Source organism: Podarcis bocagei (genome assembly GCF_964188305.1).
Source record: "Podarcis bocagei genome assembly, chromosome: 8".
Lineage (NCBI taxonomy): Eukaryota > Metazoa > Chordata > Lepidosauria > Squamata > Lacertidae > Podarcis > Podarcis bocagei.
Window position 1 is genome coordinate 24,871,971 of NC_138133.1, and position 24,416 is coordinate 24,896,386.

The following is a 24,416-nucleotide window of genomic DNA, read 5'->3' on the forward strand; positions in this document are numbered from 1 at the left end:
GTGTACTCTGCTGGCAAACTCCCAAGTGCTATATTTTATTTTATTTTTGATCTCTAAACTTCTGTTTGATTTGAACTTGGCAGAAGTGCTCAAGTCAGCAGACACCTGGATTAAGTATTGTTGTGGGGGAGAGGAGAACACCTCATATCAAGCCATGCTCCCAGCCCATGTCCCTCCAAGAGGATATTTTCCAAGCCTCGCAATGAGTGGGAGAGCTGATGTATTGTGTATTACTTTGTTTCGTATTTGTTCTGTGTTCCTCCTTCCCATAGTAGTAGGAACCCTAAGCAGGAAGGGAACCCTAAGCAGTACAGGTTAAAATTCCCAGCCTTTTTTTGTGGGAGAGAATGTTAGGGGTTTTTCATTTAAATTTTAACAGTCTGCTTGTTTACAGTTATGCAGATTTACCTTTTGCAACAGGCATTTCAGGTGGGGCGTTTAAGTAAAGGCTGTAGTATTTTTTTATGTGTCTTGTTTCTTTTAATTGGATGTATTGATCTACAGTGGTACCTCGGGTTAAGAACTTAATTCGTTCTGGAGGTCCGTTCTTAACCTGAAACTGTTCTTAACCTGAGGTACCACTTTAGCTAATGGGGCCTCCCGCTGCCACCGTGCCACCGCCACACAATTTCTGTTCTCATCCTGAAGCAAATTTCTTAACCCGAGGTACTATTTCTGGGTTAGCAGAGTCTGTAACCTGAAACGTCTGTAACCTGAAGTGTCTGTAACCTGAGGTACCACTGAGCTCACTGAATGCTTTTGTTAAACTAAACCATAACAAACAGGCCAGTTAGCTCAGTTGGTTAGAGCGTGGTGCAGATAACGCCAAGGTCACAGGTGTGATCCACCTGTATATTCCTGCATCGCAAGGGGTTGGACTAGAAGACACTTGGGATCCCTTCCAACTCTACAGTTCTATGATTCTATATTATTGCATTTATACCACATGGCTTCAATTGACACCGTATCTCAGTGAATACTTCCTGCTTGTGTATGTCACTTCCTCTAAAGTTGGTGATATAGAAAACTATGTTGAAATATATTGGTTCCACATGATAACAATAATAGTCAGAGGACTATATGTTTGTACGGTCCTCAGTTGGCTGGCTAAGCTGAAGGAAACCAAACATCCTGCTTCCTATCAGCCATGGGGTTATGGAATAAGGGAGGCTGGAATCATGAGGTGACCCTTGAAGAAAACCTCTGTATAGTTGAGGGGTCTCAAACTTGACTGCTGTTTGAAATTTAAGCCAACCCCCCCAAAAAGTGCTGTAGTTCTAGCCATACTGGTATGTGGAGACTGGGTGACATCAAATGCACAAGGTATACATCACAACATTTTGTTGCAGGTCTCAATTAGACGTGACACATATCTTCAATTGAAAGCCTTTGCTCATTGATAATACTTCCTTCTTTAGTAGAATTCCACATAAATATAGTGTTATGCCAATATTCCATCCCTGTCTGGAAGGAAGATACAGAGGCCTTGAATTTGTCATTTATCTGAAAACACCTATAGTAATTAAGAATTACCTCAGAGCAATCTATTCACATACAGTGGTACCTCTGGTTACGTACTTAATTCGTTCCGGAGGTCCATTCTTAACCTGAAACTGTTCTTAACCTGAAGCACCACTTTAGCTAATGGGGCCTCCTGCTTATGCCGCACCACTGGAGCACGATTTCTGTTCTCATCCTGAAGCAAAGTTCTTAACCTGAGGTATTATTTCTGTATTAGCGGAGTCTGTAACCTAAAGTGTATAAGCTGAAGTGTATGTAACCTGAAGCATATGTAACCCTAGGTACCACTGTATACCTATTTTATTGACGTTTTGCTTTGCTTGAGCCTACGCGCTTTGGTTAGTGAATGTAAAACATTTTTTACTAACCAAGACTGTAGGCTATAGCAAAGCAAAACATTAATAAAATAGGTACATGTGAGTAGGCGGCCTAAAAATACTTTTCTGTGGGGCTCATATGCAGTGCTGTAATTTGGCAAAGACATCCAAAATTTGCAGGGTGTGAAAAAAACATGAACCTTCCCACACAAAAAAAGCATCTACATATTTCAGTAGGAAATAATGTGTAAAACTCTATAGGGCTATAAGGAACTGCCTTATACTGACTCCAATATTTTGTCAGTCCTGGCAAAGTTTGGGGGTAATTGTTCTCAGCCTTTTAAAAGAAAACAATATGTAGGGGACAGGGTGGTATGGTCACCCCTTGGGAATCTTGTGCATGCCAGCACCACCAATCCTGTCCAACTATGCTGCCCCTGCTATGACAACCACTTAATGGTCTCTTTCATTTTCCCATCAGTGAATAGAGAATGACTTCACCTTTGGACCTTTCCAATATTATATACACACACACACATGCTTGTAATAAAAGCAGTTTCTCAGTAAACCAGACCCACAAATCTCTATTTGCTTTAGGGTTTCCAGCCTTATGCAGGCTTTCCCTATCTTTCTCCTTTTGCAGCTGAGTCTTCTTCTTTTTTTTTTTTTAAGGCAATCCCTTGTCCTTCAGCTGTCTATATTAAGCTTTAGCTCCCAGAGAGGTTACTAATACATATCCAGATACCTAAGTCCTTGGGGAGTCCTCTCAGTAGCCATGGGGAATGTTGAATTGTGGGTAACGCTGCCACCTTTTCTGGCAAGGTTCCTGTGCCTTTAATAGTGGTAGAATAGGGGAAAATTCAACAAATAAAGCTCCATCTGGCAGAGTGGCGGAGGTGGAAGAAGCTTTAGTTTCCGATTTTCCAACAGCCATGCGGGTGATAAAAGACGTAAGACGTGTGAGGCCTCTAGAATGATTCGTGTGACTTGCACGAAAGTACATTTAAGTGTATTCCGACTTGCTGAATCGAAGTGGCAAATTTTGTTTCTGCTTCTAAAGCAGAGCAATTCATATTGCAAATGAAAGTTTGAATGTCAAGATGCTATTCCCTGTGTAATGTGAATGGTGGTGGCAATAGCCTTCTCAGTTTCAGTGTTAAGCAACTTTTGCAATTGTGGTGGTAATTTAGCAAACAAAATACATTCTTCTTTTCTTTATACTTTTGTGGCATTCATTGTAGGTTAACCTGAAGCGCTCACTAAAACAAGTTTACTGATTAGAATATCAGTCTAATGAATAACTTTGTACAGATTAGAAGTGAAATCAGTGCATAGCAACACACACTCAGCCAGTTTCTCTTCAGGAAATAGGACAGAACAAAGATCCATGAGAAAAGGATCCACATTTATCTGATCCTCCATATATATTTCTCTGCATCCAAATGCATGCAAGAATGAAATTTGCAAAAATTTAAATTTAAAAATGCCTCATATGCCTAAGGCAAATGTGTGTGTGTGTGTGTGTGTGTGTGTGTGTGTATGCAATCTTGCAGTTTTGCCAATAAGCATGGTTGAAACCTTAAGTGCAACAGTTTTATGCTGAAACATTTTGCCAAGTATTTTAGTGTTTGTTCTGTCTTTTTTCTGCCGTCACAGATATCTTTTGATTTGGCTGAATATACTGCTGATGTTGATGGAATTGGCACTTTACGGTTACTTGATGCTATCAAGACATGCAGCCTCATAGACTCTGTGAAGTTCTACCAAGCTTCAACAAGTGAGCTTTATGGGAAAGTGCAAGAAATCCCGCAAAAGGAGACCACTCCTTTTTATCCCAGATCACCATATGGTAAGTATGTCAGCTTATGTCTATGCTTGTCTCTGCCTACATATTGCATCCTAATTAGCTGCCATGAAGCACAAAGCTACTTGTGCTGATGGAGGCACAAAAGTTCGAGGCAAATGGGAGTCTGGCATCACAAATCTTGAGGTTGCAACCAATTTTAGATCTTAACTTATTTTCTGGAACGACAGTTTACAAGCTGGCCTGCTAAAACTGAAGGCTTTTGTACCGAAGTTTAAAATGAAGGCAGTAACATTTTCTACATTCTACTCTGCATTTTTTTCTTTTCACATTTTTTACCCAGTACAAATCCTACAACGTGAATGTGATCTGTCACTGCTTGTTGGATGTAAGCTACCATTTCCATTAAAAACCTTAATTGTTTTTCCTTAAAGCATTATCTCTCTTTGTGAAATAAAAATGAAAATGGAAAGATGGAAATAATGTGGTTTCGCTTATTTGGAGAGGGGTTAAATTAACATTTTCAATAAATAAGTTACAATTATTGTTATAGGGGCAGCCAAGCTATATGCATATTGGATTGTGGTGAACTTCAGGGAGGCCTACAATCTCTTTGCTGTGAATGGTATTCTCTTCAACCATGAGAGTCCCAGGAGAGGTAAGAAAAATATTGAAAATTTCTGCGTTCTCTTGTGCACATCTGAACAGGAATGCATTGTAACTGGTCTCAAGATAAATTCTAAACTCACATAATGAAAGCTTTCACATATAAAATAATTATTCATTTTGTGGACAGGCTCAAAACACTATATAATAGTTCTGTAGGGGGGGGGGGAAATCAGTAGCAGAATTGATGGAGTTGCAAACTTTCTATTTCACTGAAATAAAATAACCAATTCCCAGTGATAGGGTTTATCCTAATAGCAGCACCTATTGCTCACCTAGTGCAGGTTTCATATTAAGATCACCCTCTGACAGCCTCACTCCTGTGCTCTTTCATTCATTAACTATAAGGAAAAATATGCCAGGATCCATACACATCAAATCAAGGGCACAAAAAAGAAAAACACCCGTAGACTATTGATTACTGTGCTCCACTGTCTCCATCGTTTGAAAGGGTTCTGGGGGTAGATAGGGAAATGTGTGTGAGATAGAGTGAGTCAGTGTGTACGTGTGAAAGAGAGGAAGCGTCATGTTCATTCCAAATAAATTTTTGTTGTTTTCAACATGTCATTCTTTTCCCAACAATCCTTATTGTCACATTATAATCCCTTTGACTCTGCCGAGTCCTGACTTCCCTCCCTCCCGACCGCTGGTATATACATCACATGCTTTTTGCGTATATTATTGTCATAAATCTACTGTTTTACATTGGAGGTGTTATTCCAGTCCTGCTAGTGTCTTAATATTTTTGTTGTTCTCCTTTATATATTCAATAAATTTATTCCAATTGTTATTGTATCTCTGGTCCTCTTGGTCCCAGATCCTTCCTGTCAATTTGGCAAGTTCCGCAAAATCTATCATCTTCACCTCCCACTCCTGGATGGTCGGTAAATCTTGTGTTTACCATCTTTGGGCCAATAAAGTTCTTGCGGCAGCAGAGGAAGGGTCATGTTCATTATTGTAGAACTTTTTTTTGAAACGGAGATACAGTGGTGCCCCGCAAGACGAACGCCTCGCAAGACGGAAAACTTGCTAGACGAAAGAGTTTTCCGTTTTGGAGGTGCTTCGCAAAATGAATTTCCTATGGGCTTGCTTCGCAAGACGACAATGTCTTGCGAGTTCCTGCTGGTTTCCCCCCCCCCTTTTTCTAAGCCGCTAAGCCACTTATCAGCTGATCCGATCAGCAGATAAACCGCTAAAAGCCGCTAATCCGCTAATCTGTCAATGGGCTTGCTTCGCAAGACGAAAAACCGCTAGACGAAGAGAATCACAGAACGGATTCTTTTTGTCTTGCGAGGCACCACTGTATAAAATTGATAAATAAAACGAGGCAAGGTAGCATCCTACTGCCACTCCTTTCCCACGGCACTTTTACACTATTTAAATGTATTTCAGCTGCCATCCATCCATTCCCATTTCTGAATGGCAGCAATAAGTCAGATATCCTTCCACAGGGTTCTCAGAGTGATTCACAATGATCCCTGGACAGTGGGGGACTGTCTCCCCAAAAGTCAGACAGGGGTGCTTCTGCTATCATTTTACAAGCAGTCTATTTTGATGCAAGAGTGAAGAATACTAGAGGTTTAAAGGTGAGAAAACCATTTAGGACCTTTGCTGCTATATAAAAGAACAGAGGTTTGTTGGCCTAATTATAACATTTGCTTTCAAATTAAATAAAATGTTTGTAATATGAATCATCCAACTTTCCAAAAATGTCCTGCACGGTTTCTGATATTTCTATAATTGGGAGTAACCTAGATTTCATATGGAGTAATTTTCAGGTCAGGGTGCCTCTTTAAAGAGTGTGTTATGGTTTTGAGAAAGAAGAAAGATTTCTGTATTCATCACTGCCTTTGATCTGCAAGGCTTCTTTGACATTCTACCCAGCTCTGAGACTACTTCCCACTGAGTTTCCAGTCTTATAGTTCTCTCTGATACATTTATTATCCCACTGGATATTGGGAGCCTGAGATTCTAGGTTACAGACCTTTTTCTTTTAGAAATATGTGTGTACATGTATATGTGTGTGTGCCACTTACTGATGAACAAGAACTTTCTGTCCAAAAATGCATTCAATTCTGCTCCGGTTAGAACATGAACAAAAGCAGTCAGAAGAGCTCTTCGGATAAGACTAGTGCCATTTCGCCCAAATAGTTAGTGTGAAATGCGTGCATATCTTGTAATTCTGGAAAGGAGAGAAATATTGTTTTTCTTAATTGCTTAAGAGCTATTCAGTTTCATAACTTTACGAACACTAAAACACCTACGTAGTGTGGGAGGTGAAAAAGAGCAAATAGTAATAACATACGTCCTGAAAATGGTGGAATGTTCTCAGTATAGTCTTGGTCATTCAGGAGTCAAAATAAAGGGGGGGGGGGTTTGAGCAGAATAGTAAGTAGTTGTTTACTATTTCATTATACTTGATAAGTGTCCCCCCCAAGCTTTAAGACAAAATAAGTTTTCTTGCTCAAATTTGTAACAGTGAATTCACATACATTTTATCCCACAAATACTAGATTTGGGCCTGCAGTGGTAAAGGTAAAGGACCCCTGGACGTTTAAGTCCAGTCAAAGGCGACTATGGGGTTGCGGCGCTCATCTCGCTTTCAGGCTGAGGGAGCGTTTGTCCGCAGACAGCTTTTCCAGGTCATGTGGCCAGCATGACTAAACTGCTACTGGTGCAACGGAACACCGTGACGGAAACCAGAGCACACAGAAATGCCGTTTATCTTCCCGCCGCAGCATCTATTTGCTGTGGTGAGCTTTCGAATTGCTAGGTTGGCAGCAGCTGGGACAGAGCAATGGGATCTCACCCCGTTGTGCGGATTTGAACCGCCGACCTTCTGATCGGCAAGTCCAAGAGGCTCAATGGTTTAGACCACAGCGCCACCATACCAAGGACAATAAATACAAGCATCTCAGTGCAGGGCTTCTTCTTACTCTGTGACCCTTGATTGGTCCATTTTCTTTTGAAATGACTGGTGAACAGCCTTTCCTTGGATGCCTAGGTCAGTCATTGTCAATTGTGGGCGGCGGGGGGGGGGAATCAATAGTATCATTTAACATCAAAAAAAGAAAGTGAAACTCTCAGTTGATTTAAGTGTTCAGCAAAGTACTTCAGTATTCTCCTTAATCTTTAATAATTATTGCTCCCTGAGCCTGACCTTGTGTTTAATGTTGTACAAACTATTTAAAGGCTGAATTAAGTTTCAGAAATAGTTGTTATAGGGAAGGCAAAGCTATTTGCTTTCCTTTGGTTTAAAGATATCATTTCTGCTGGACTGATTGCATTCATCTGTTTCTGGGTAGTCCATAAGTTTACTTTAACATGGCAGGAATGAATAACGGGGGGGGGGGGAATGTTTCATGGGAGTCAAGTAAGACATTGCAGAGGTAAGAAACCCAATTGCATTGCTTTACAGTCATTTGTCTTGTCCCCATTCCCTGACAAATGACAGCTTGGATCAAAAAACTTTAAGAGGCTTTCCTGCTTTCAAGTAATGAGAACAACAGAAACGTTCTAACGATGGGCGGCTCATAACGATGCCTTTCCTTCTCTGACATGGCTACCTGCCAGTAACTGTTTTGTATAAAAGCTGCTTTGTATAATAAGTTATATAAATTGGCTTTGCATAGCTTCTTTGATTGTCACTCGATTTATAATAATAAAGCTCATAAAAGCATTCTCTGTGAAGACTGACATATCAACATATGTGACAGAAGAATATTAGATGTTAACCTCCTAAGCCACATCTTTTGCTTTAAGATGTTGCTGTTTTGTGGAGTGCCTGTGCAATACAGCTGAACCAAGATTAGTTTATGTAGTGATAAGCAGGACAGGTGAAATATTTCTGGGTCTTGGAAAGTAGAAGGGCAAGGGTAACCATGTCTCTGTGGTCTGTGACATATCCACTTCCCCAGTCTGAGTCTTTGCTCAGAGAGAGTTAAGATTATTGGGGAAGATTAGATGAGCAGTTGTTCCCTTCCCTTCAGCTGTGTAAGGAGTTCATACAGGTATCTGTCATACTTTGACTTAAAATCTTTCTTTAAGGTTGGTAGAGATGACCTAGCTACCCTGCGGTGGGAGGGCACACCTCTGAAAGAAGAGACTAAGCGCATTCAGCTAATCATGCAAGATTTCTGATTGCAGGGGCTTCTAGCCATGCTCAGCTGAATGTACTTAGAATATCTCTTCAGCCCATCAGGCTGAACGCACATTGGTCAGGAATACAGAGATTGGATGTTTGGATGTGTTGAGAGGAATTTGGCATACATGGTTTCCTTGCCCCCACACCAGTTGTGCCCTCATGTGTTCTGCTGAAAGTCTGAATGCATGTTTAGGTTAAGTTAAGGAGAATCGTAGAATCGTAGAGTTGGAAGGGACCCCAAGGGCCATCTAGTTCATTGCAGGAATCTCAACTAAAGCATCCATGACAGATAGACATCCACCATAGTTAAATAGTATAGATCTTTAGATCTTGGGTTTTCTCTGTGCTCTTCATTTCACTTGTATTTATAATCTGAGACTCTTTCCTTCCTTTTTGGAGTTCAACACTTTTGCCATTCTGTTAATCTCGTGTTTAAAAATCAGGTATGTGTCTAAATAATATGCTGGATTCAGAGAAGACTGTGTGGCTGAGACTGGCAGAAGCTGACTTCCCTGCCCCTCAGGCAAGCCCCAGAGCCATCTGAAAGGTTTTTCCCAAGGGAAAGAAAGGGGACATTGCTAAATGGGGTGCAGTGCAGTGTTGCAGTGCTGCAGTCTGAGAGCATCACAAAAAATCATAAGGTGGCAACTTCTGCTAGTGTAACTCCCCCTCATAGCAGCTGCCTCTATCCAATTTTGGGGTATTCCCCCCAGCCTCGCACACCAGAACCCAATATTATGATGATTGAAGAGCAATCATAATAAGTTTATTTTAAAAGGCTTGCTTCTGGTGAGTGCTTGCAAAAAGATTGTAAGTACTGTTTCCCAGAACATGCATGCTTGCAAATGATCGGTTTTCAAAGTTTAACATTCCTTCAAGCGAGCCTGCTTTAAGTTTTGAGTACCTACAATTTAAGTAATGTTGCTTTTGGCAGAGCTTGGTGGGCAAATAAGGCATCAGCTCTCCCATCGTAGTGGTGCAACGAGGCATGACAATTTCCCAGTGTCTTGTCTTGCTTAACCAGGCCTGAAGGGAGATCCAGCCCCAACAGCTCACAAATATTACCACAATCAGCAAGGCAGCAGATTGGAAAATATGAAGTCTCCAAGGCCTGGATTCCTTCTATAAGAAACAAGGTCAAAGAGGAAATTGTTTTCTTTTGCTTTCAAAACTTAATGAGAACACTGACTTTCCACTGAAAGGCAGTGACTTCCAAATTTAGGATGTGTGGTTCTAGATTCGTTTCAGCGTTCAATGGAAACCAAGTTGTTGCTCACTTAATATTTTATATTCAGTTGTGCTTTCGTGAGGGAAGAGAACTATGAAGAGACATTTTGCTGAAATCTTCTAAATCAGGCTTCCTCAAACTTGGCCCTTCAGATGTTTTGAGATTATAATTCCCCTCATCCCTGACCACTGGTCCTGCTAGCTAGGGATCATGGGAATTGTAGGCCAAAAACATCTGGAGGGCCGAGGTTGAGGAAGCGTGTTCTCAGTGTTCAGATTGCATTGTGTTTCTTAAAGAACGTCAACTCTACTCTTCGGTTATGTTCCAAGATTGTTCTCAGGTGAAACAGTTAGGCCTGTGTATTTATTGGGAGATATTCCAAGCATCTTTCAGCACATGTGGGCTTGTTCACAGTCCCCTTTTCCTGTGACCAATTTCCTGTTAGAATGTCATCTGCATAATTGTAACCCTATAGAGCAACTAAGGATGTGTTCACATTACAGTGGTACCTCAGGTTACATACGCTTCAGGTTACATACGCTTCAGGTTACAGACTCCGCCAACCCAGAAATAGTGTTTCAGGTTAAGAACTTTGCTTCAGGATGAGAACAGAAATCATGCTCTGGCGGCGTGGCGGCAGCGGGAGGCCCCATTAGCTAAAGTGGTGCTTCAGGTTAAGAACAGTTTCAGGTTAAGTACGGACCTCAGGAACGAATTACGGTAAGTACTTAACCCGAGGTACCGCTGTACCAGTGAAGTTGCTTCCCCCAATGCCTTTTACAGCTCTTTCCCATGCTGCTGCCGCCCCTTCCCGCCACCGCCAGCTGTTCACATCCCTACAGCTTCCCTGGTGTCAGATTAGTTTCTGTTTGTGTACACATCACATCTTGACTAGAGAAGAATTAGGAATGGCTTAACAACTCCAGTCAGTGCGAAGGTTGTTTGAGAAGCTACAGATCAAACAGCAGTAGCCTCCTAAACAAAGTGCAGGATACATATGCATTTTAGATAACATCTTGTGAACAGAGATTAAAAACCCAGCACTGGAAATGCAGTGTGTGCACTGTAAACAGGGATGTGAATACAGCCTCAGACTTTCAGGAACAGAGACACTTCTTAAGTCATTTCTCTGGAGCAGGAGAAAATGAGCTTGCTCCCTCTTCCATGTGACAGCCCTTGAGATATTTGAAGATGGTTGTTATATCTCGTCTCAGTCTCCTCTTTTCTAGGCTAAACATACCCATCTCCCTCAACCATTCCTCATAAGGCTTGGTTTCCAGACCTTTGATCATCTTGGTTGCCCTTCTCTGCACACATTCCATCTTGTCTATATTTTCCTTAAATTGTGGCATCCAGAATTGGGTGTGATCAAGGCAGAATAGAGTGGGACTATTACTTCCCTTAAAGGGACGCGGGTGGCGCTATGGGTTAAACCACAGAGCCTAGGCCTTGCTGATCAGAAGGTCGGCGGTTCGAATCCCTGCGACAGGGTGAGCTCCCGTTGCTCGGTCCCTTCTCCTGCCAACCTAGCAGTTCGAAAGCACGTCAAAGTGCAAGTAGATAAATAGGTACCGCTCCGGCGGGAAGGTAAACGGTGTTTTGGTGCACTGCTCTGGTTTGCCAGAAGCAGCTTAGTCATGCTGGCCACATGACTCGGAAGTTGTACGCCGCCTCCCTCGGCCAATAAAGCGAGATGAGCGCCGCAACCCCAGAGTCGGTCACAACTGGACCTAATGGTCAGGGGTTCCTTTACCTTTACCTATTACTTCCCTTGACCTGGACACTATACTTCTGTTGATGCAGCCTAGAAGAGCATAAACTTTTTCTTTTTTCTTTCTTTTTTTGCTTCATCGCCCTGTTGATTCATGTTAACCTTGTGTATGGTTTCTTCTTTTTCTAGCAAGAGAACTTAAGACTACCAAATGCTACCCTTTAAATTACAAAATTTTAGTTATTGAACTCACCCTGGTACGCAGGCTGAGACCCTACCTACCTGTAGACTGTCTCGCCAGAGTGGTGCATGCTCTAGTTATCTCCCTCTGGGGCTATTGCAATGCTGTCTACATGGGGCTAATCCAGAATCTGGCAGCTAGACTGGTGACTGGGGGCAGCCGCCAAGACCATATAACACCGGTCCTGAAAGACCTACATTGGCTCCCAGTACGTTTCCAAGCACAATTCAAAGTGTTGGTGCTGACCTTTAAAGCCCTAAACGGCCTCGGCCCAGTATACCTGAAGGAGCATCTCCACCCCCATCATTCAGCCCAGACACTGAGGTCCAGGGCCGAGGGCCTTCTGGCGGTTCCCTCACTGCAAGAAGTGAGGTTACAGGGAAACCAAGCAGAGGGCCTTCTTGGTAGGGCCTCCCATCAGATGTCAAGGAATTTAACAAGTATCTAACTTTTAGAAGACATCTGAAGGCAGCCTTGTTTGAGGAAGTTTTTAATGTTTGATGTTTTATCGTGTTTTTAATATTCTGTTGGGAGCCGCCCAGAGTGGCTGGGGAGGCCTGGCCAGATGGGTGGGGTATGAGTAATAGATATTATTATTACATTTTTTCGATACCATTTCTCTCTGTGGCCCTCTGTGCCACCTCACGTGCTGTCTGAGGGGGTCCCAGGGGGCACGGGGAAGGCGGAATCAACAAAAATCACCTTCCTCCCCATTTGTAGATCCATCCCATTATTTACTTTTTTAAAAAATAAAAGCTTATTTTTTAATTATCTGGTTCAGACCAGGAGAAGTGGATATATTTGCACTGTACGGCCCTTGTAATACATTACAGTGGCAGCTAATTCCCATATTTAGTAAATTGCCTGGTATGCAGAGACCTGGGGCCATCCATCTCCTGTATACTATTTGCAGTCCTTCAATTGTGTGTGGAATTGGTAGCTCTCAACCATTCTTCCAAACATATTTAATGTTCCCTCAAGAGGTAATCATTGCAGAACGGAAGCTTTCATGATTGAACCCAGTAGGTCAGGCACTAAAACTCACTGCAATGCACATGATGATTACAGATCTCGCTGCTGATACAAAGTATGGACATGCAGTGCTGAAAGCTATTAGATTCACTTGCTAGCTTTTTTGCAGTCTGAAACCTGGATTGTATATTTTTACTTTCTTGGGGAGTTGTGGGCGGGGAGGGGAGGGTTGCTAAAGAGTATATTTCAGCTCTCGGGTAATCAAACTGCAGCATGATTGTGTTCCAGAATGCCAGAAAGCTGCTACAAAGCTCAAAAGCAGACACAGTAATTTCCAGAAAAGTTATAATAAAATTTATTGTGTTGATTAGAATATTCTCCGCACATTTGGAACTCTTGGTTCCTTTTTTGTTATCATAGGTTTTCAGTTGAGCAGCTAAAACCTTTGATCTACTGCAGAATAAATCTACTGATAGTTAGGGAATATTCAATTTTTTAATTTTTTATTTATAATTTTCATTTATATATGTTACAACAATTATTCAATCATAATTTTAACATTTCAAACTCTGACTCCCTTCCCCCTCTTTCTGTGGTTCTTTACATTTCTTTTCAACAGATGGACAACACTAGGCTACCAAAAAAATGCCTGAATGAGCTCTCAAATGGATTACCCCTTAAAAACTGGGTACATCATGCTGCCCAACTGATGGGCAAATATGACCTCTCGGTGACTGAGATTAAAGAACTCCCCTTATATTCACAGAAAAATATTTTTAAACGAACCATAAGGGCAGTGGCAACTAAAAACGATCTAAACTCTATGTGCACATCTACATGCGCCCCGTTGTATTTTAAACTTAGAGAGGTCAATGAACACATATCTTATTTTAATGAATTGACTTTTGCACAGCTTCGAAAAGCTTTTACAGAGCTACGACTAAATACAATAAGCTCTGCTTATAGAGATGGGAGACACAGAGGCATACCAAAAAATGAACGTGTTTACATTAGGGGATGTTCTGAAGTAGAGGACCTTATGCATTATATCTTGCACTGTCCGTTATATAATGATGCAAGGAAAAGATTTTTGTTACCTATAATGACAGGTAGTGGGTAGCACTTTTTGCAACTACTGCTAGGAAAATTAGAGCAAATTATATAGCCAAGGTAGCCATTAACTGTAAAGGTGATGAATTTATTTGATCCTATCTATCTACCTCAGGCTATGCTCTATCTTTGTCACCACACTCTGAGTATAAATTGCACACTGTATTAATTGATATTGTTTTTAACACTAGTGACCATGTGATGATTTTAGCTTATGAATTTTATTGTTTAATGTTTTTATTTGTACATTGGGGTATTTTTATAGCTTTGTTTAGAGTACGTAATGTTTTAATAATATAAATGTTTTAAGTCTTTTTTTATCAATTCAGTATATTTTCTTTTAATTGTCAAATAATTCTGTGTACATTGCGGCAGCCTTTGGCTTTGTGCAATAAAACTGACTGAGTACTGAGTACATTTATTTTCATCTTCCTGCATACTCCAAATGATCTCAACATATTCTTTTATATATCTGTTCCCATATATATCCCATATATATTTTGAAACTGCAGGTTTTTACACTAATTCTGCCAATGTTTTGATCTGTTTACAGTTCGTTTGTAAATACTCAATAAACCATTTCCATTCCTTTCTGTAAAAAAATTATACTGATTTCTTACTTTACTGGTAAGTTTCGCCATTTCTGCATAGTCCATTAACTTCTGTATCTATTCTTCTCTCGCTGGGACCTCTTCTTCCTTCCATTTTTGGGCAAATAACATTAGTTATGGAATATTCCAGTGCTTTCCCCCCCTAAAATAATGTTTAGGAGTACTCTCATTTTCCTACTCAGATTGAAATACTGCTCCTCAATGAAGCCAAAGTTAGATTCACAAAATGTTTAGGGGTATGCGTACCCCTGTGTACACCCCCCCCCAAAAAAAGCACTGGAATATTCTAAATGTACTCACTTGATAATAGCTAAGGCTAGTTGGCTGTAAAGCTCTGCTTTGTGTGAAAAAACTTACAGATCTATTAAACCCAAGAAGAATCAGTCACACTAATTCATTGCTAATCCAGTCTTTCTGCCATTAGACTATACCTTCAAAAGCATAGAATTTTATTTTGCGGTGAGGTTAATGCCCCACTTCACACAACTAGAGGAAGCAGGAGATGGGCTGTTGATTCCAACCCAAAGCCTATGCAGCCCTGGTCAAAGGCAAAGCTTACCTATGTGGCCCAAGAGTGACATCACACCCTGTTGTGGAGCATCTAGGCTGCATTTAGCATGCCCTAAATCTCAGGGGAATACCCCTGTTCATATATAAGTACAAGGATCTAGGACAGTGGTTCCTAAACTTTCCCCCTTGGACCACTTGAAAATTGCTGCAAGCCTTGGTGGATCGTTTAATTATTTTCTTTTCCTGCTTGTTGTGGCCGTTGCAATGTGCTGTGATATATACTGTGTGGCTTTTAATTGTATTTTATTGCTTTATTATTATTATTATTACTACTATTATATTATTATATATAATATATTATATTTAATAATAATAATTTATAATTTATACACTGGACGGCTTACAGCACATATAAAAAAATTGTAAAACATCAGACATTAAAAATTTCCCAATATTTCTCATATTGTGTAATTATATAGAATTCAGATTTTAAATGTCCCTCGCAGACACTCCACCGACCTTCTGAATGTTCTAGGAGGCATACATCCTCTTCCTTGGAGTTGTTTTGTGGCTCCTAGACTTCAGACGTGTTTAGTTTCACATAGTTAATTATCATCATAATGGGCAGATTCTTAGGACTGAGCACTTCTATAGTCTTAAGTTTCAGTGGACTCTGGACTGTTCAGCACATGCATCTTTATTTGGGTCTGCTTGAGCTTCAAATGAATGAAGAGCAGAGGTGTCTCCTTCTTGCCCTCTTGAGAGCTCTAAAGCAGGCATGGCCAATTTGGCCCTCCAGATGTTTTGGGACTACAATTCCCATCATCTCTGACCACTGGTCTTGTTAGCTAGGGATGATGGGAGTTGTAGTCCCAAAAACATCTGGAGGGCCAAGTTTGACCATGCCTGCTCTAAAGAGTTCTGAATTTTCACATTTGCTACTCTACAAATGACCTCTCAGATAACAAGTTACAGGTGACTGAGATCTCATTTCTCTTGCTAAACGTTTTAGCATGCAAATTTCTATTTCACCCCAACTTTTGGAAAGGCCCAATCCTTTAATGTTTGGGTTGCAGTCTTGTTTTTATTTTCTTATTTTCAGAAGTCTCTATTTGAATTTGCTTTTCTTGGCCTCGTGCCAGATTTAATACTGAAGCTTCAGATTAGGGATGCTTAGAGTTTCAAAGAAAGTTATTTGATGAGAGACTATAGCTAATGTGACATGTATGTTGGCACTCCTTGGCTTTCAGAAATGATAAATGATGACAGAATTTAGGTGATTGATACAAGGAGGAGGGAAGGCTGAAAGAAATTATCATAAACTGTATTTCTTGGGATCAGCTATCAGACAGTTACCAGACAGTTTCTAATCCTGTTATGCTATCTTTCTCTTTATTTTAGGGGCTAACTTTGTAACTCGAAAAATTAGTCGTTCCGTTGCTAAGATCCACCTGGGGCAACTGGAATGTTTCAGTTTGGGCAATCTGGATGCCAAGAGAGACTGGGGTCACGCCAAGGACTATGTTGAGGTATGCTGTTGGTGAAAAGTCTGCTTTAAAGTACTGCTTTTTGTATGTTTTATTGGAACAGCTTCAGAGAAAATGTACATCACACAGAGATATACCTCTAACCATACATTTCTCTCAGCTTATCTAGAGAAGTAATGCAGAAGACTACCTCGTGCATATTAAAAATAGATTTTCAGGTTTACATTCTTTGCTAAATTCTTCTGAAAGGTGGCTGGAACCTAGTATTCATGAAGTATCTCTCCATTCACCTCCAAAATGTTCTTTCTGTGGTCATGTTAAGTATTAAGATGATATATTTCAATTGCGCTGAAAGCTTTCAAAATCCTGCTATTTCTTGATGGCCTCTTGCAGTGATGAGACAAAACAATTCCCATCTTAATTCCAGAAGGCCATTTCGGTTCTCTCATTTGAATATAATTGTTGCAAAGGTTAGTTTAGGAAATAGTGCAGTTACCATTATGTAACTTGAACAAACATTTATAAACAGTGTTTTTCACAATTATGACTTGGGGGGGGGGTGGAGAGAATCATACAGTCACTAACTATGAGAAATGTCAGAACTGATTTTTGTTTCTCTTGAAAATCTTTATTTCCACCTCACGGTTGTGTGCAGGTCTATGACCACATGGAGAAAGCCTAGTGTGCCAGACTGCACAAAGAGGGAGGCAACCACACTATCTTCAATTATGGCTCCTGGGAAAAAGTTTAGTGCCACATGTAGAACCTATTCCTTGTGGTTGATATTCACATATATGATCACATCAATAAATGTAGCAGTGTGAAATTGCCCTTATCTTTCCATTTCAAGTGGAATTTTGAAAACTCCCCAGCAGAAATACTTCATTTTAAACATAAATGATGTGCATTAAACATAACAAGTTTGATTCCATAAACAATTGCGAGGAAATAGGCATAGATTTAAGGATGAGCCTCTCTATTGCACCTGACCCCACCCTTCAGTCTAAACCTCCTTGGTAATGCAGAATTTACTGGGGCGTTTTTTTCAACCTAAAGTTTTCTCTCTGTGTGTGAATGCTGGCCCAACTTCTGCAAATATTCATTGCACTGGAAAGAAGAGTGGAGTTTATTTAGCAATACCAGTGAGTTTCCAAATGTGCTGGCCACCAAATAGAATGCACTCAGCTGGGGTCTCCACCAGTAACACATGTTGGTGATGTAAGTAACATTCCAGATCTTTCACGTGATTTGAAGCCATCCCAAAATTGTTCTGAAGCAATTCATAACTGTGATAGAGGTCATCTTGAATATCTCACTCCCCAGAGATTAACTTCTGCATAATAGGTCCCTTGTTAATTCCTGGAGACACTGAATTTGCAAAATGCATTCAATTCCGGACTATGAAACTTTAAAACGGAAATAAACAACTGTTCCAGGATTTAATGGACTGGAAAGCAAAACTTCAAGATTTAGCACTGCTGTATAGTTACTGGAGAGTGCAGCAAATGTAGATATTTTTGTGAGCATTTTAGAAGCTTTCTAGAATATTTTTACTAGTACCGAAGGCCTTTCAGAACCCCTTCTACATTTATATCTTGTTGATACACAACAGGGATTTTGACTTCCCATGGTAACTCTGTCAGACATATACTGTATTATTTTTGACCTTTCAGTGGTGCAATATTTCTCAAGCTAACAATCACAAGTGGAGTATATGTATGCAGAAAGAATAATGTTGTGGGTTGAATCTCTTGTGCTTATTTTAACAAATATTTAAACAATGTACTTTGGGTTGAAAGCGAGCTTTAATGCTTAGGTAATATGGTGCTGTTAGAAACAATGGTGACTTAAATATTTGCATGATCATCTGCATGAGTAATATTGATCTCAGAATCTGCCTATTGAAATCAACTTATAATAATGTTTTGATGTTACACATGATGAAAGCAGGTTACATTATGGTTGCATGTAAGTGTGTTTAGATTATATTTTGGATGGCAGTCAGTACCACTGTGGGTGGGGATGGGGGGGATAAGTAATGTATCAGCAGTGCTGATATATGAATCTTCTGTGTCTTGTTTTGTTCTGTGAAGATGATTTATTCCTTTTTATTTGGTAAAGGACAGTACAATAAACCATCTGTTAGATACGTTCTAATACTAGTGCAACAGTAAGCATTTAGCAGTCAATGATTCATTCCTATACAATGTAAAGAAAAAATAGCAAGACATGTTACAAAAATCCTTGCATAACCCCAGGAGAGCCCTAATTCAAATTAATATACATTCCCACAAACATTTAACTTGGAGCAGTGAGAACGTACGTATCAATCCATTACCAACTTTTTATTTCTCAACAACTAAATATACAAATAATGCCAAAAATCATGAATGGATGGAATTTGAGGACATGTTTATTTCTGGTTGTAATGAGATAGTTTTCAAATATGCAGTCTTATTAAAAAGTTGGTGTGGGAAAAACATTAGGATTGGTTCACATAATACCAAATGTCAAGCTATTCACATGTTGTTGGCTTATGTGGTCATAGACTACCATTTTTGTGAAGAGCAAAGCAAAGTGGACCCTGAACATTTCTACAGTCTCATTCGGTCCCCGTTCTTAGCTATGGGTTTGGATCTAGAATAGCACAAGCAGAACTCTACTTATATGATGGAGTTTCAACGTTTGCGCCTACCCATTTCAGTCCCCTGCACCCCCTGAAAAGCCACTCTACTCCTGAGAGGTGGAGATTCCGGAATACACATAGGAGCAAAAAATAATAATCTTAATTTCACTTACATTGTCATGGGGGCTAAACTGGCACTGAGAAGAGATCTTGGGGATGATAAGTGAATACCTCAATGAAGATGTCAGCCCAATGTACAGCAGGTGGGGGGGGAAGGTGAATTCAATGTCTAGGTATCGCTAGAAAAGGTAATGAAAATGAAAAAAAGAACTGCCTATATCACAATACCATTACACAAATGTACTATGTGGCCACACTTTGAATGCTGTGTACAATTCCAGTTGTCTCCTCTCAAAAAGCATCTTGTTGAGCTGGAAAAAAGCAACGAAAATTACGAAAGGGGTGGAGCAGCTCCCCTTACAAGATCAGGTACAACATTTGGGCTTTTTTAGTTTAAAGAAAAAGAGAAGACTTGATGCTCATAAAAGTATGCATAGTGTAAAGAGGGAGTTTTTCTCCCTCTGTTATAACTTGGGGACATCTATTGCAGCTGAACGCGGGAAGATTTAGGGCAGAGAAAAGTACTTTGTCACATAGCAAGCAAACTATGGAATTTGCTGCCATGATGGCCACCAACTTGGATGCTTTTAAAAAGGATTAGATGAATTAGATCGAGGATAATGCTATCAGTGGCTGCTAGCCACAATGGCTGTTTCTTCCACCGCTGTCAGAGGCAGGCAGTATGCCTCTGAATATGAGTTTCTGGGGATCACTAGCGGAGAGAGTATTGTTGCACTCAGGTCCTGGTTGTGAGGTTCTCAGGGCGATCTGGTTGGCCACTGTGAGAACAGTATGCTGAACTAGATAGGCCATTCGCCTGATCCAGAAGGCTTTTCTTATGTTCTTAGTGACGTGGTATGTGACTCGGGGAGCTGCAATAGCAAGCGGACATGCTCAGAAACTGGGTGGATGAGGCTTGTGCAAATGGAAGTTCTCTGAACATACATGACTCCCTGCCTCTGTTTTCACTAATTTCCCTATACATCAGAATCTGCATTATTCAAGGGCTCCTGGACTTGTGAAGTGACTTTTGGTGGTTGTAACAGCTACAATGAGGAGGAAGGGTTGGGAAATCCCTGTTATGGGACTGAAGTTCTGATCACGTTAATCTGGAAACGAGTCAATATTGTTGCCTGTAAAGTGTTATTTCCTTCAATCCCGTTTTTCTTTGTTTTATTTTAAAACGGACAAAAGAGAGCCGTTTAAATTCGTAAGTGGGCTTCCTAATCACATCCATGAATTTTACTCCTGTGTGTGATGTCATAGATGCTGCTATTGTGTTTTCCCTACCCCAGACTGTATCTGCATGATCTGGGCCTGACAGTCTCAGCGATATCATGCAGCTGTTAGGCAAAGGGTCAAAGTACCATACAGGAAGGACAGTCTAAAGGGCAGTTCATTGGCCACATCAGAATCGGGGGATCTGCCTGATGGATGAAGGGACAGGGCAGACAGGAAAGGAAATGGTCTGGTTTGATACTAATGCAGGAAGGTAGAGATCCAGTCAGGTGAGGCACTGCATGCAGAAAAGAAGCTTCCCGGTTTTAAGTGCCAGCAACATTTTAGCAAACAAAAATCCCAGTGCAATATTTGAGTCATGGCCCCTGCCGCCACCAGCACTTCTTTCATAGCGGAATGCAGTTCTGTGATTCATAGTCATATATGCGACTTCTGGCTCTGTGCCACCTGAGAAAAAAGGAAAGGTTCTTTCTTGTGAGGCAAGGAAAAAGATTTGCGGGGCAAGGGTTCAGCCTTTTTTTCATCAGAACATAAAGGAAAAATTATGCACTGCTTATAGGAGCCACTCTCTTGTATGTGGGATAAGTGTGAGTGATTGGCAATAAGAGAGGAAAAGAAGAAGAATGTAGACCATAGTTATTTCAGACATGAATAGGTTCTGTATTTGAAAGTACATAATTGAGGCAAGAAAGTGGTTTTAATGATAATGTGTAGGAGCTCCGTCTAACGTAAATCATATGGTATTCATTTACAAAGCACCACAGTTGTGTCTACAAGTAAGTGTTGTTAATAGCCTCCTTTTCTTCAGGAAAATTATGCTCATCTGTTTCATAGCTACTGTACCATGTTGCTTTTCTGCAGTTATTCTCCCAGATGTGAATAATGGAATTTAAAACAAAACCAAGCCTATCTTTGTTTATGCAGATCTATCTCAGTGTTTCTGCATCTTTAGAAAAGATGGTTGCATTTGTTGAGTTACAAAGCAAAAAAAAAAACCCATATAAATGCTTTCTTTAGCAGAGCCATCTGGTTTTGTTTCCTGTGCGTCAATAACTGTATGTGTGTTATTATCAAGGCTATTCCCATGGTTTTCCAACTGGTCTTCTAACACTGGTGGTCTCAGAACTCTGTTGGAATGATTGAAAAGTAAGAGGAAGGATTTCTTTCATGTATAAGGTTTCCCAATTGAGAAAAATAATTATTATTGTCATAGTTTGGAGACTAACCTTTTATTTAATTATTAATGATAATGCATTATCTTTAAAATGTGTCAGATAACAAGCAGCTCATTTCTTCTCCTGTCCAAAGCAGAGTTTTCTAGAACAATATTATATAGTGTACCAAATTTATTGTTAAAGTTATGGCTGAAAACCATGTGTGTGTTTTGTTGCTTTTTCTTTTAAATTCAGTGAACCTGTGAAACAGCAGGTGATTTAAAACTAAATCAGAGTTTTGAGATGATGCTGTTCTTTCCATCTCCCCCCCACCCCTTAAAACCCTGTGGTGGCCCAGCCTATTGTATCTGTTTAAATAGGGCTAGTTGTCTGAGACAGTTGCAGCAGAAACAACAACACAAAACCATGAAACTGAAATGAGCTCCTGTCTACAATATGGCATAATCAAGTTCATTAGTTTTAAGGTGCAATTTGTTAGTAGTCAGTGAAATGGTGTACAATGTCTCCTCCCCTTAAAACCTAGTGACCTGATCCAGCTAAAGAGAGTCAAATGTCAGCAACTGTACATCAGTAAATTACATGACGGTACTGGAATAATGTTCATCTTCTGTGCATCCAGATGTGCATCTTACCGCTTTTCCAGTTGTGGACATCTTCTATCAACACTTCCTTCATTTCAGTAAGATGCTCATTTGAATGTTCATCTGCATCCATATTGTGGTGGAAATAGTTTGCATAGTTAGGCTCTCTTAGGCGTGCATCTGACCACACATTCTTAATTGTCCCAAAAGACTCGGTGAGTTTCATAGAGAGAACACATCCCTTAATAGGATGCTTATATTTTAGACGTTATTACAAAGAGGATCTATCAACAAAATGACCGTTCTCCACAGTTGTATATTAAACAACTGTGATTCTTCTTCCGTGTCAGAACATTCCCCAAATCTGCAGGGTATACTTAATATGCCACTTCTAGTTTAGAACAAATGCTTCAATTTTCAGCTATAGGTGTTCTGGGATGTGGCTTGACCTAACAAATAATGTTAATGATCCACAGATAGAGCAGCTGAACTTTCCAACTGGTCTTCTTTGGCAGGCTTTAAATTTATCTCAGGGGACTGGCAGCTCTGGTTACCAGGATAAGTATGCGGTGAAATTTTATGGCTGTCAGGCAATATTACCGCATGGTTGTTCTTACTACTTCACTGTTTTTCTCCCCTCTCTCATCCCTCTCATCTCTCATATATTGTAGTAGACGAACATCATACACAAAACATGTGTTACATTTTTTTAAAAAATCTACCTGCTGATATATTTCACTTAATACAATTCACATTTTCCCATGATTTGCCTCTGTCCAGCTTGTCCTGCTTTGAGACTTTCTTCTTCTTTTTCTTCCTTTTACAAAAGTGGTCTACAAGCATGATAAATAAATAACTGTTAATGCCTTCTGGAGTCTTTTGAAGTTGATGTATTGCATGGACTCTTGAATTTTGTATGAAAAATTTTCCTCCTAGATAATGTGGGTGATAGGGAAGACATGCATTCACTGGGTGCACACATTCTCCCACTGGTGATAGAATAGTGACAGTAAACTCTTTGCTGTCTCCTGCCCCAGAGACAAGGATTAATCACAAGAGCAGCCACAACAGTGCGTGTATTGCTGTACACGTTTTGGGACAGAACGCTTGGGAGCAAAACTCAGCTCTCACAACTGCTTTTGTCTTCTGACTCCATGTGTATCCATACATACCAGTGAGGAGTAGGAAATAATAATTTAATATCCAGTTGAAAGTACAGATATATCCAGGTAAGGTTTTCCCCTCACCAAAAGCACATTAAATAGTGGGAACAAATTCAGCAGTTCCCCTTTCTTGCTAAAGTGTGTGCATGTATGCACAGAAAACTTATTTCCCATAAATTATGAAGGGGGTGGCGTATTGGAAGGTCCTGATTACCGCCCCCCAAAAAAGAAAATTATAGAGCAGGGAACGGTTTAGAAAAGGACAGCCACAGTGATGAAGCAGTTCCCCTGTGAGGAAAGGAAGGTTAAAACTTTGGGGGCTTTTTAGTTTAAAAAGGGGGGCAAGTAAGGTGTGAAATGACAGGGGTGTATACAATTATACACGGTTTGCAGAAAGTAGATAGAAATAAGTATTTCTCCGTCTCTCATAATACATCTAGTGAAGCTTGAAGTTGTAAGATTCAGGACAAACAAAAGCACATACTTTTGCAGGCAGCACATAAACTCTGGAATTCAGTAGCCACTAACTTAGATGGCTTTGAAAGAGCATTGGACAGATTCGTGGAGGATGAGGCTCTCTTTGGCTACCTCCCACGATGGCTGTGTTCTGCTTCCACTGTTGGAGGTGATGGGCTTCTGAAGGCCAGTTGCTGGAGAAGTTGAGTGGGAGAGTGCTGTTGTGCTCATGTCTTTTTTGTGGGTTTCCCATGGTCATTTGGTTGGCCACTGTGAGGGTGCTGGACTGGGTTAGGGCTCTTTGTATGTTCTTATGTGGTTTACTATTGGTTAGTAGATTGTTACAGATTATCAGTGATGATTGTCACAATTAAACATATACCTGAAAGTAGTAGTTTAGTTGTGTGTGTGTTTTTTTTAAAAAGGACAGAAAACTAAAAAAAAGCCCCCGTTTAAGCTTTTGTTGCACTATTCTTTTTATACAGAATAATTGTCACTTTGCTTATTTGCTTAATCATCAAAAGGTAATTTGATTGGGATGTAGGAAGACCTCATATAAAAGGACAGCCATCTACTCTGGATTGGCGGACAATGGAACATCCTCTCTAATGAAAGTAACTCATTGGGGATAGCGGCAGCTCCGCTTCTCTGTATTTTGCTGAATACATATGATCGCTACGATTAACTCAAATGAGTGGCTGGGGATTTATTGTTTTCTCAGAGATAAGACATGG

The 24,416-nt window shown here is 40.3% G+C and overlaps 1 protein-coding gene across 1 annotated transcript in view; it reads left to right on the forward strand.

Moving 5' to 3' along the window:
- The window catches only part of GMDS (GDP-mannose 4,6-dehydratase), a 290,357-nt gene that overhangs the window by 78,196 nt on the left and 187,745 nt on the right, over positions 1-24,416 (forward strand). The window contains exons 5-7 of the mRNA XM_081206557.1: positions 3,495-3,687; positions 4,196-4,300; positions 16,237-16,364. Of these exons, the coding sequence (XP_081062683.1) occupies positions 3,495-3,687; positions 4,196-4,300; positions 16,237-16,364 (426 nt within the window). The remainder of the gene's footprint in view (positions 1-3,494; positions 3,688-4,195; positions 4,301-16,236; positions 16,365-24,416) is intronic.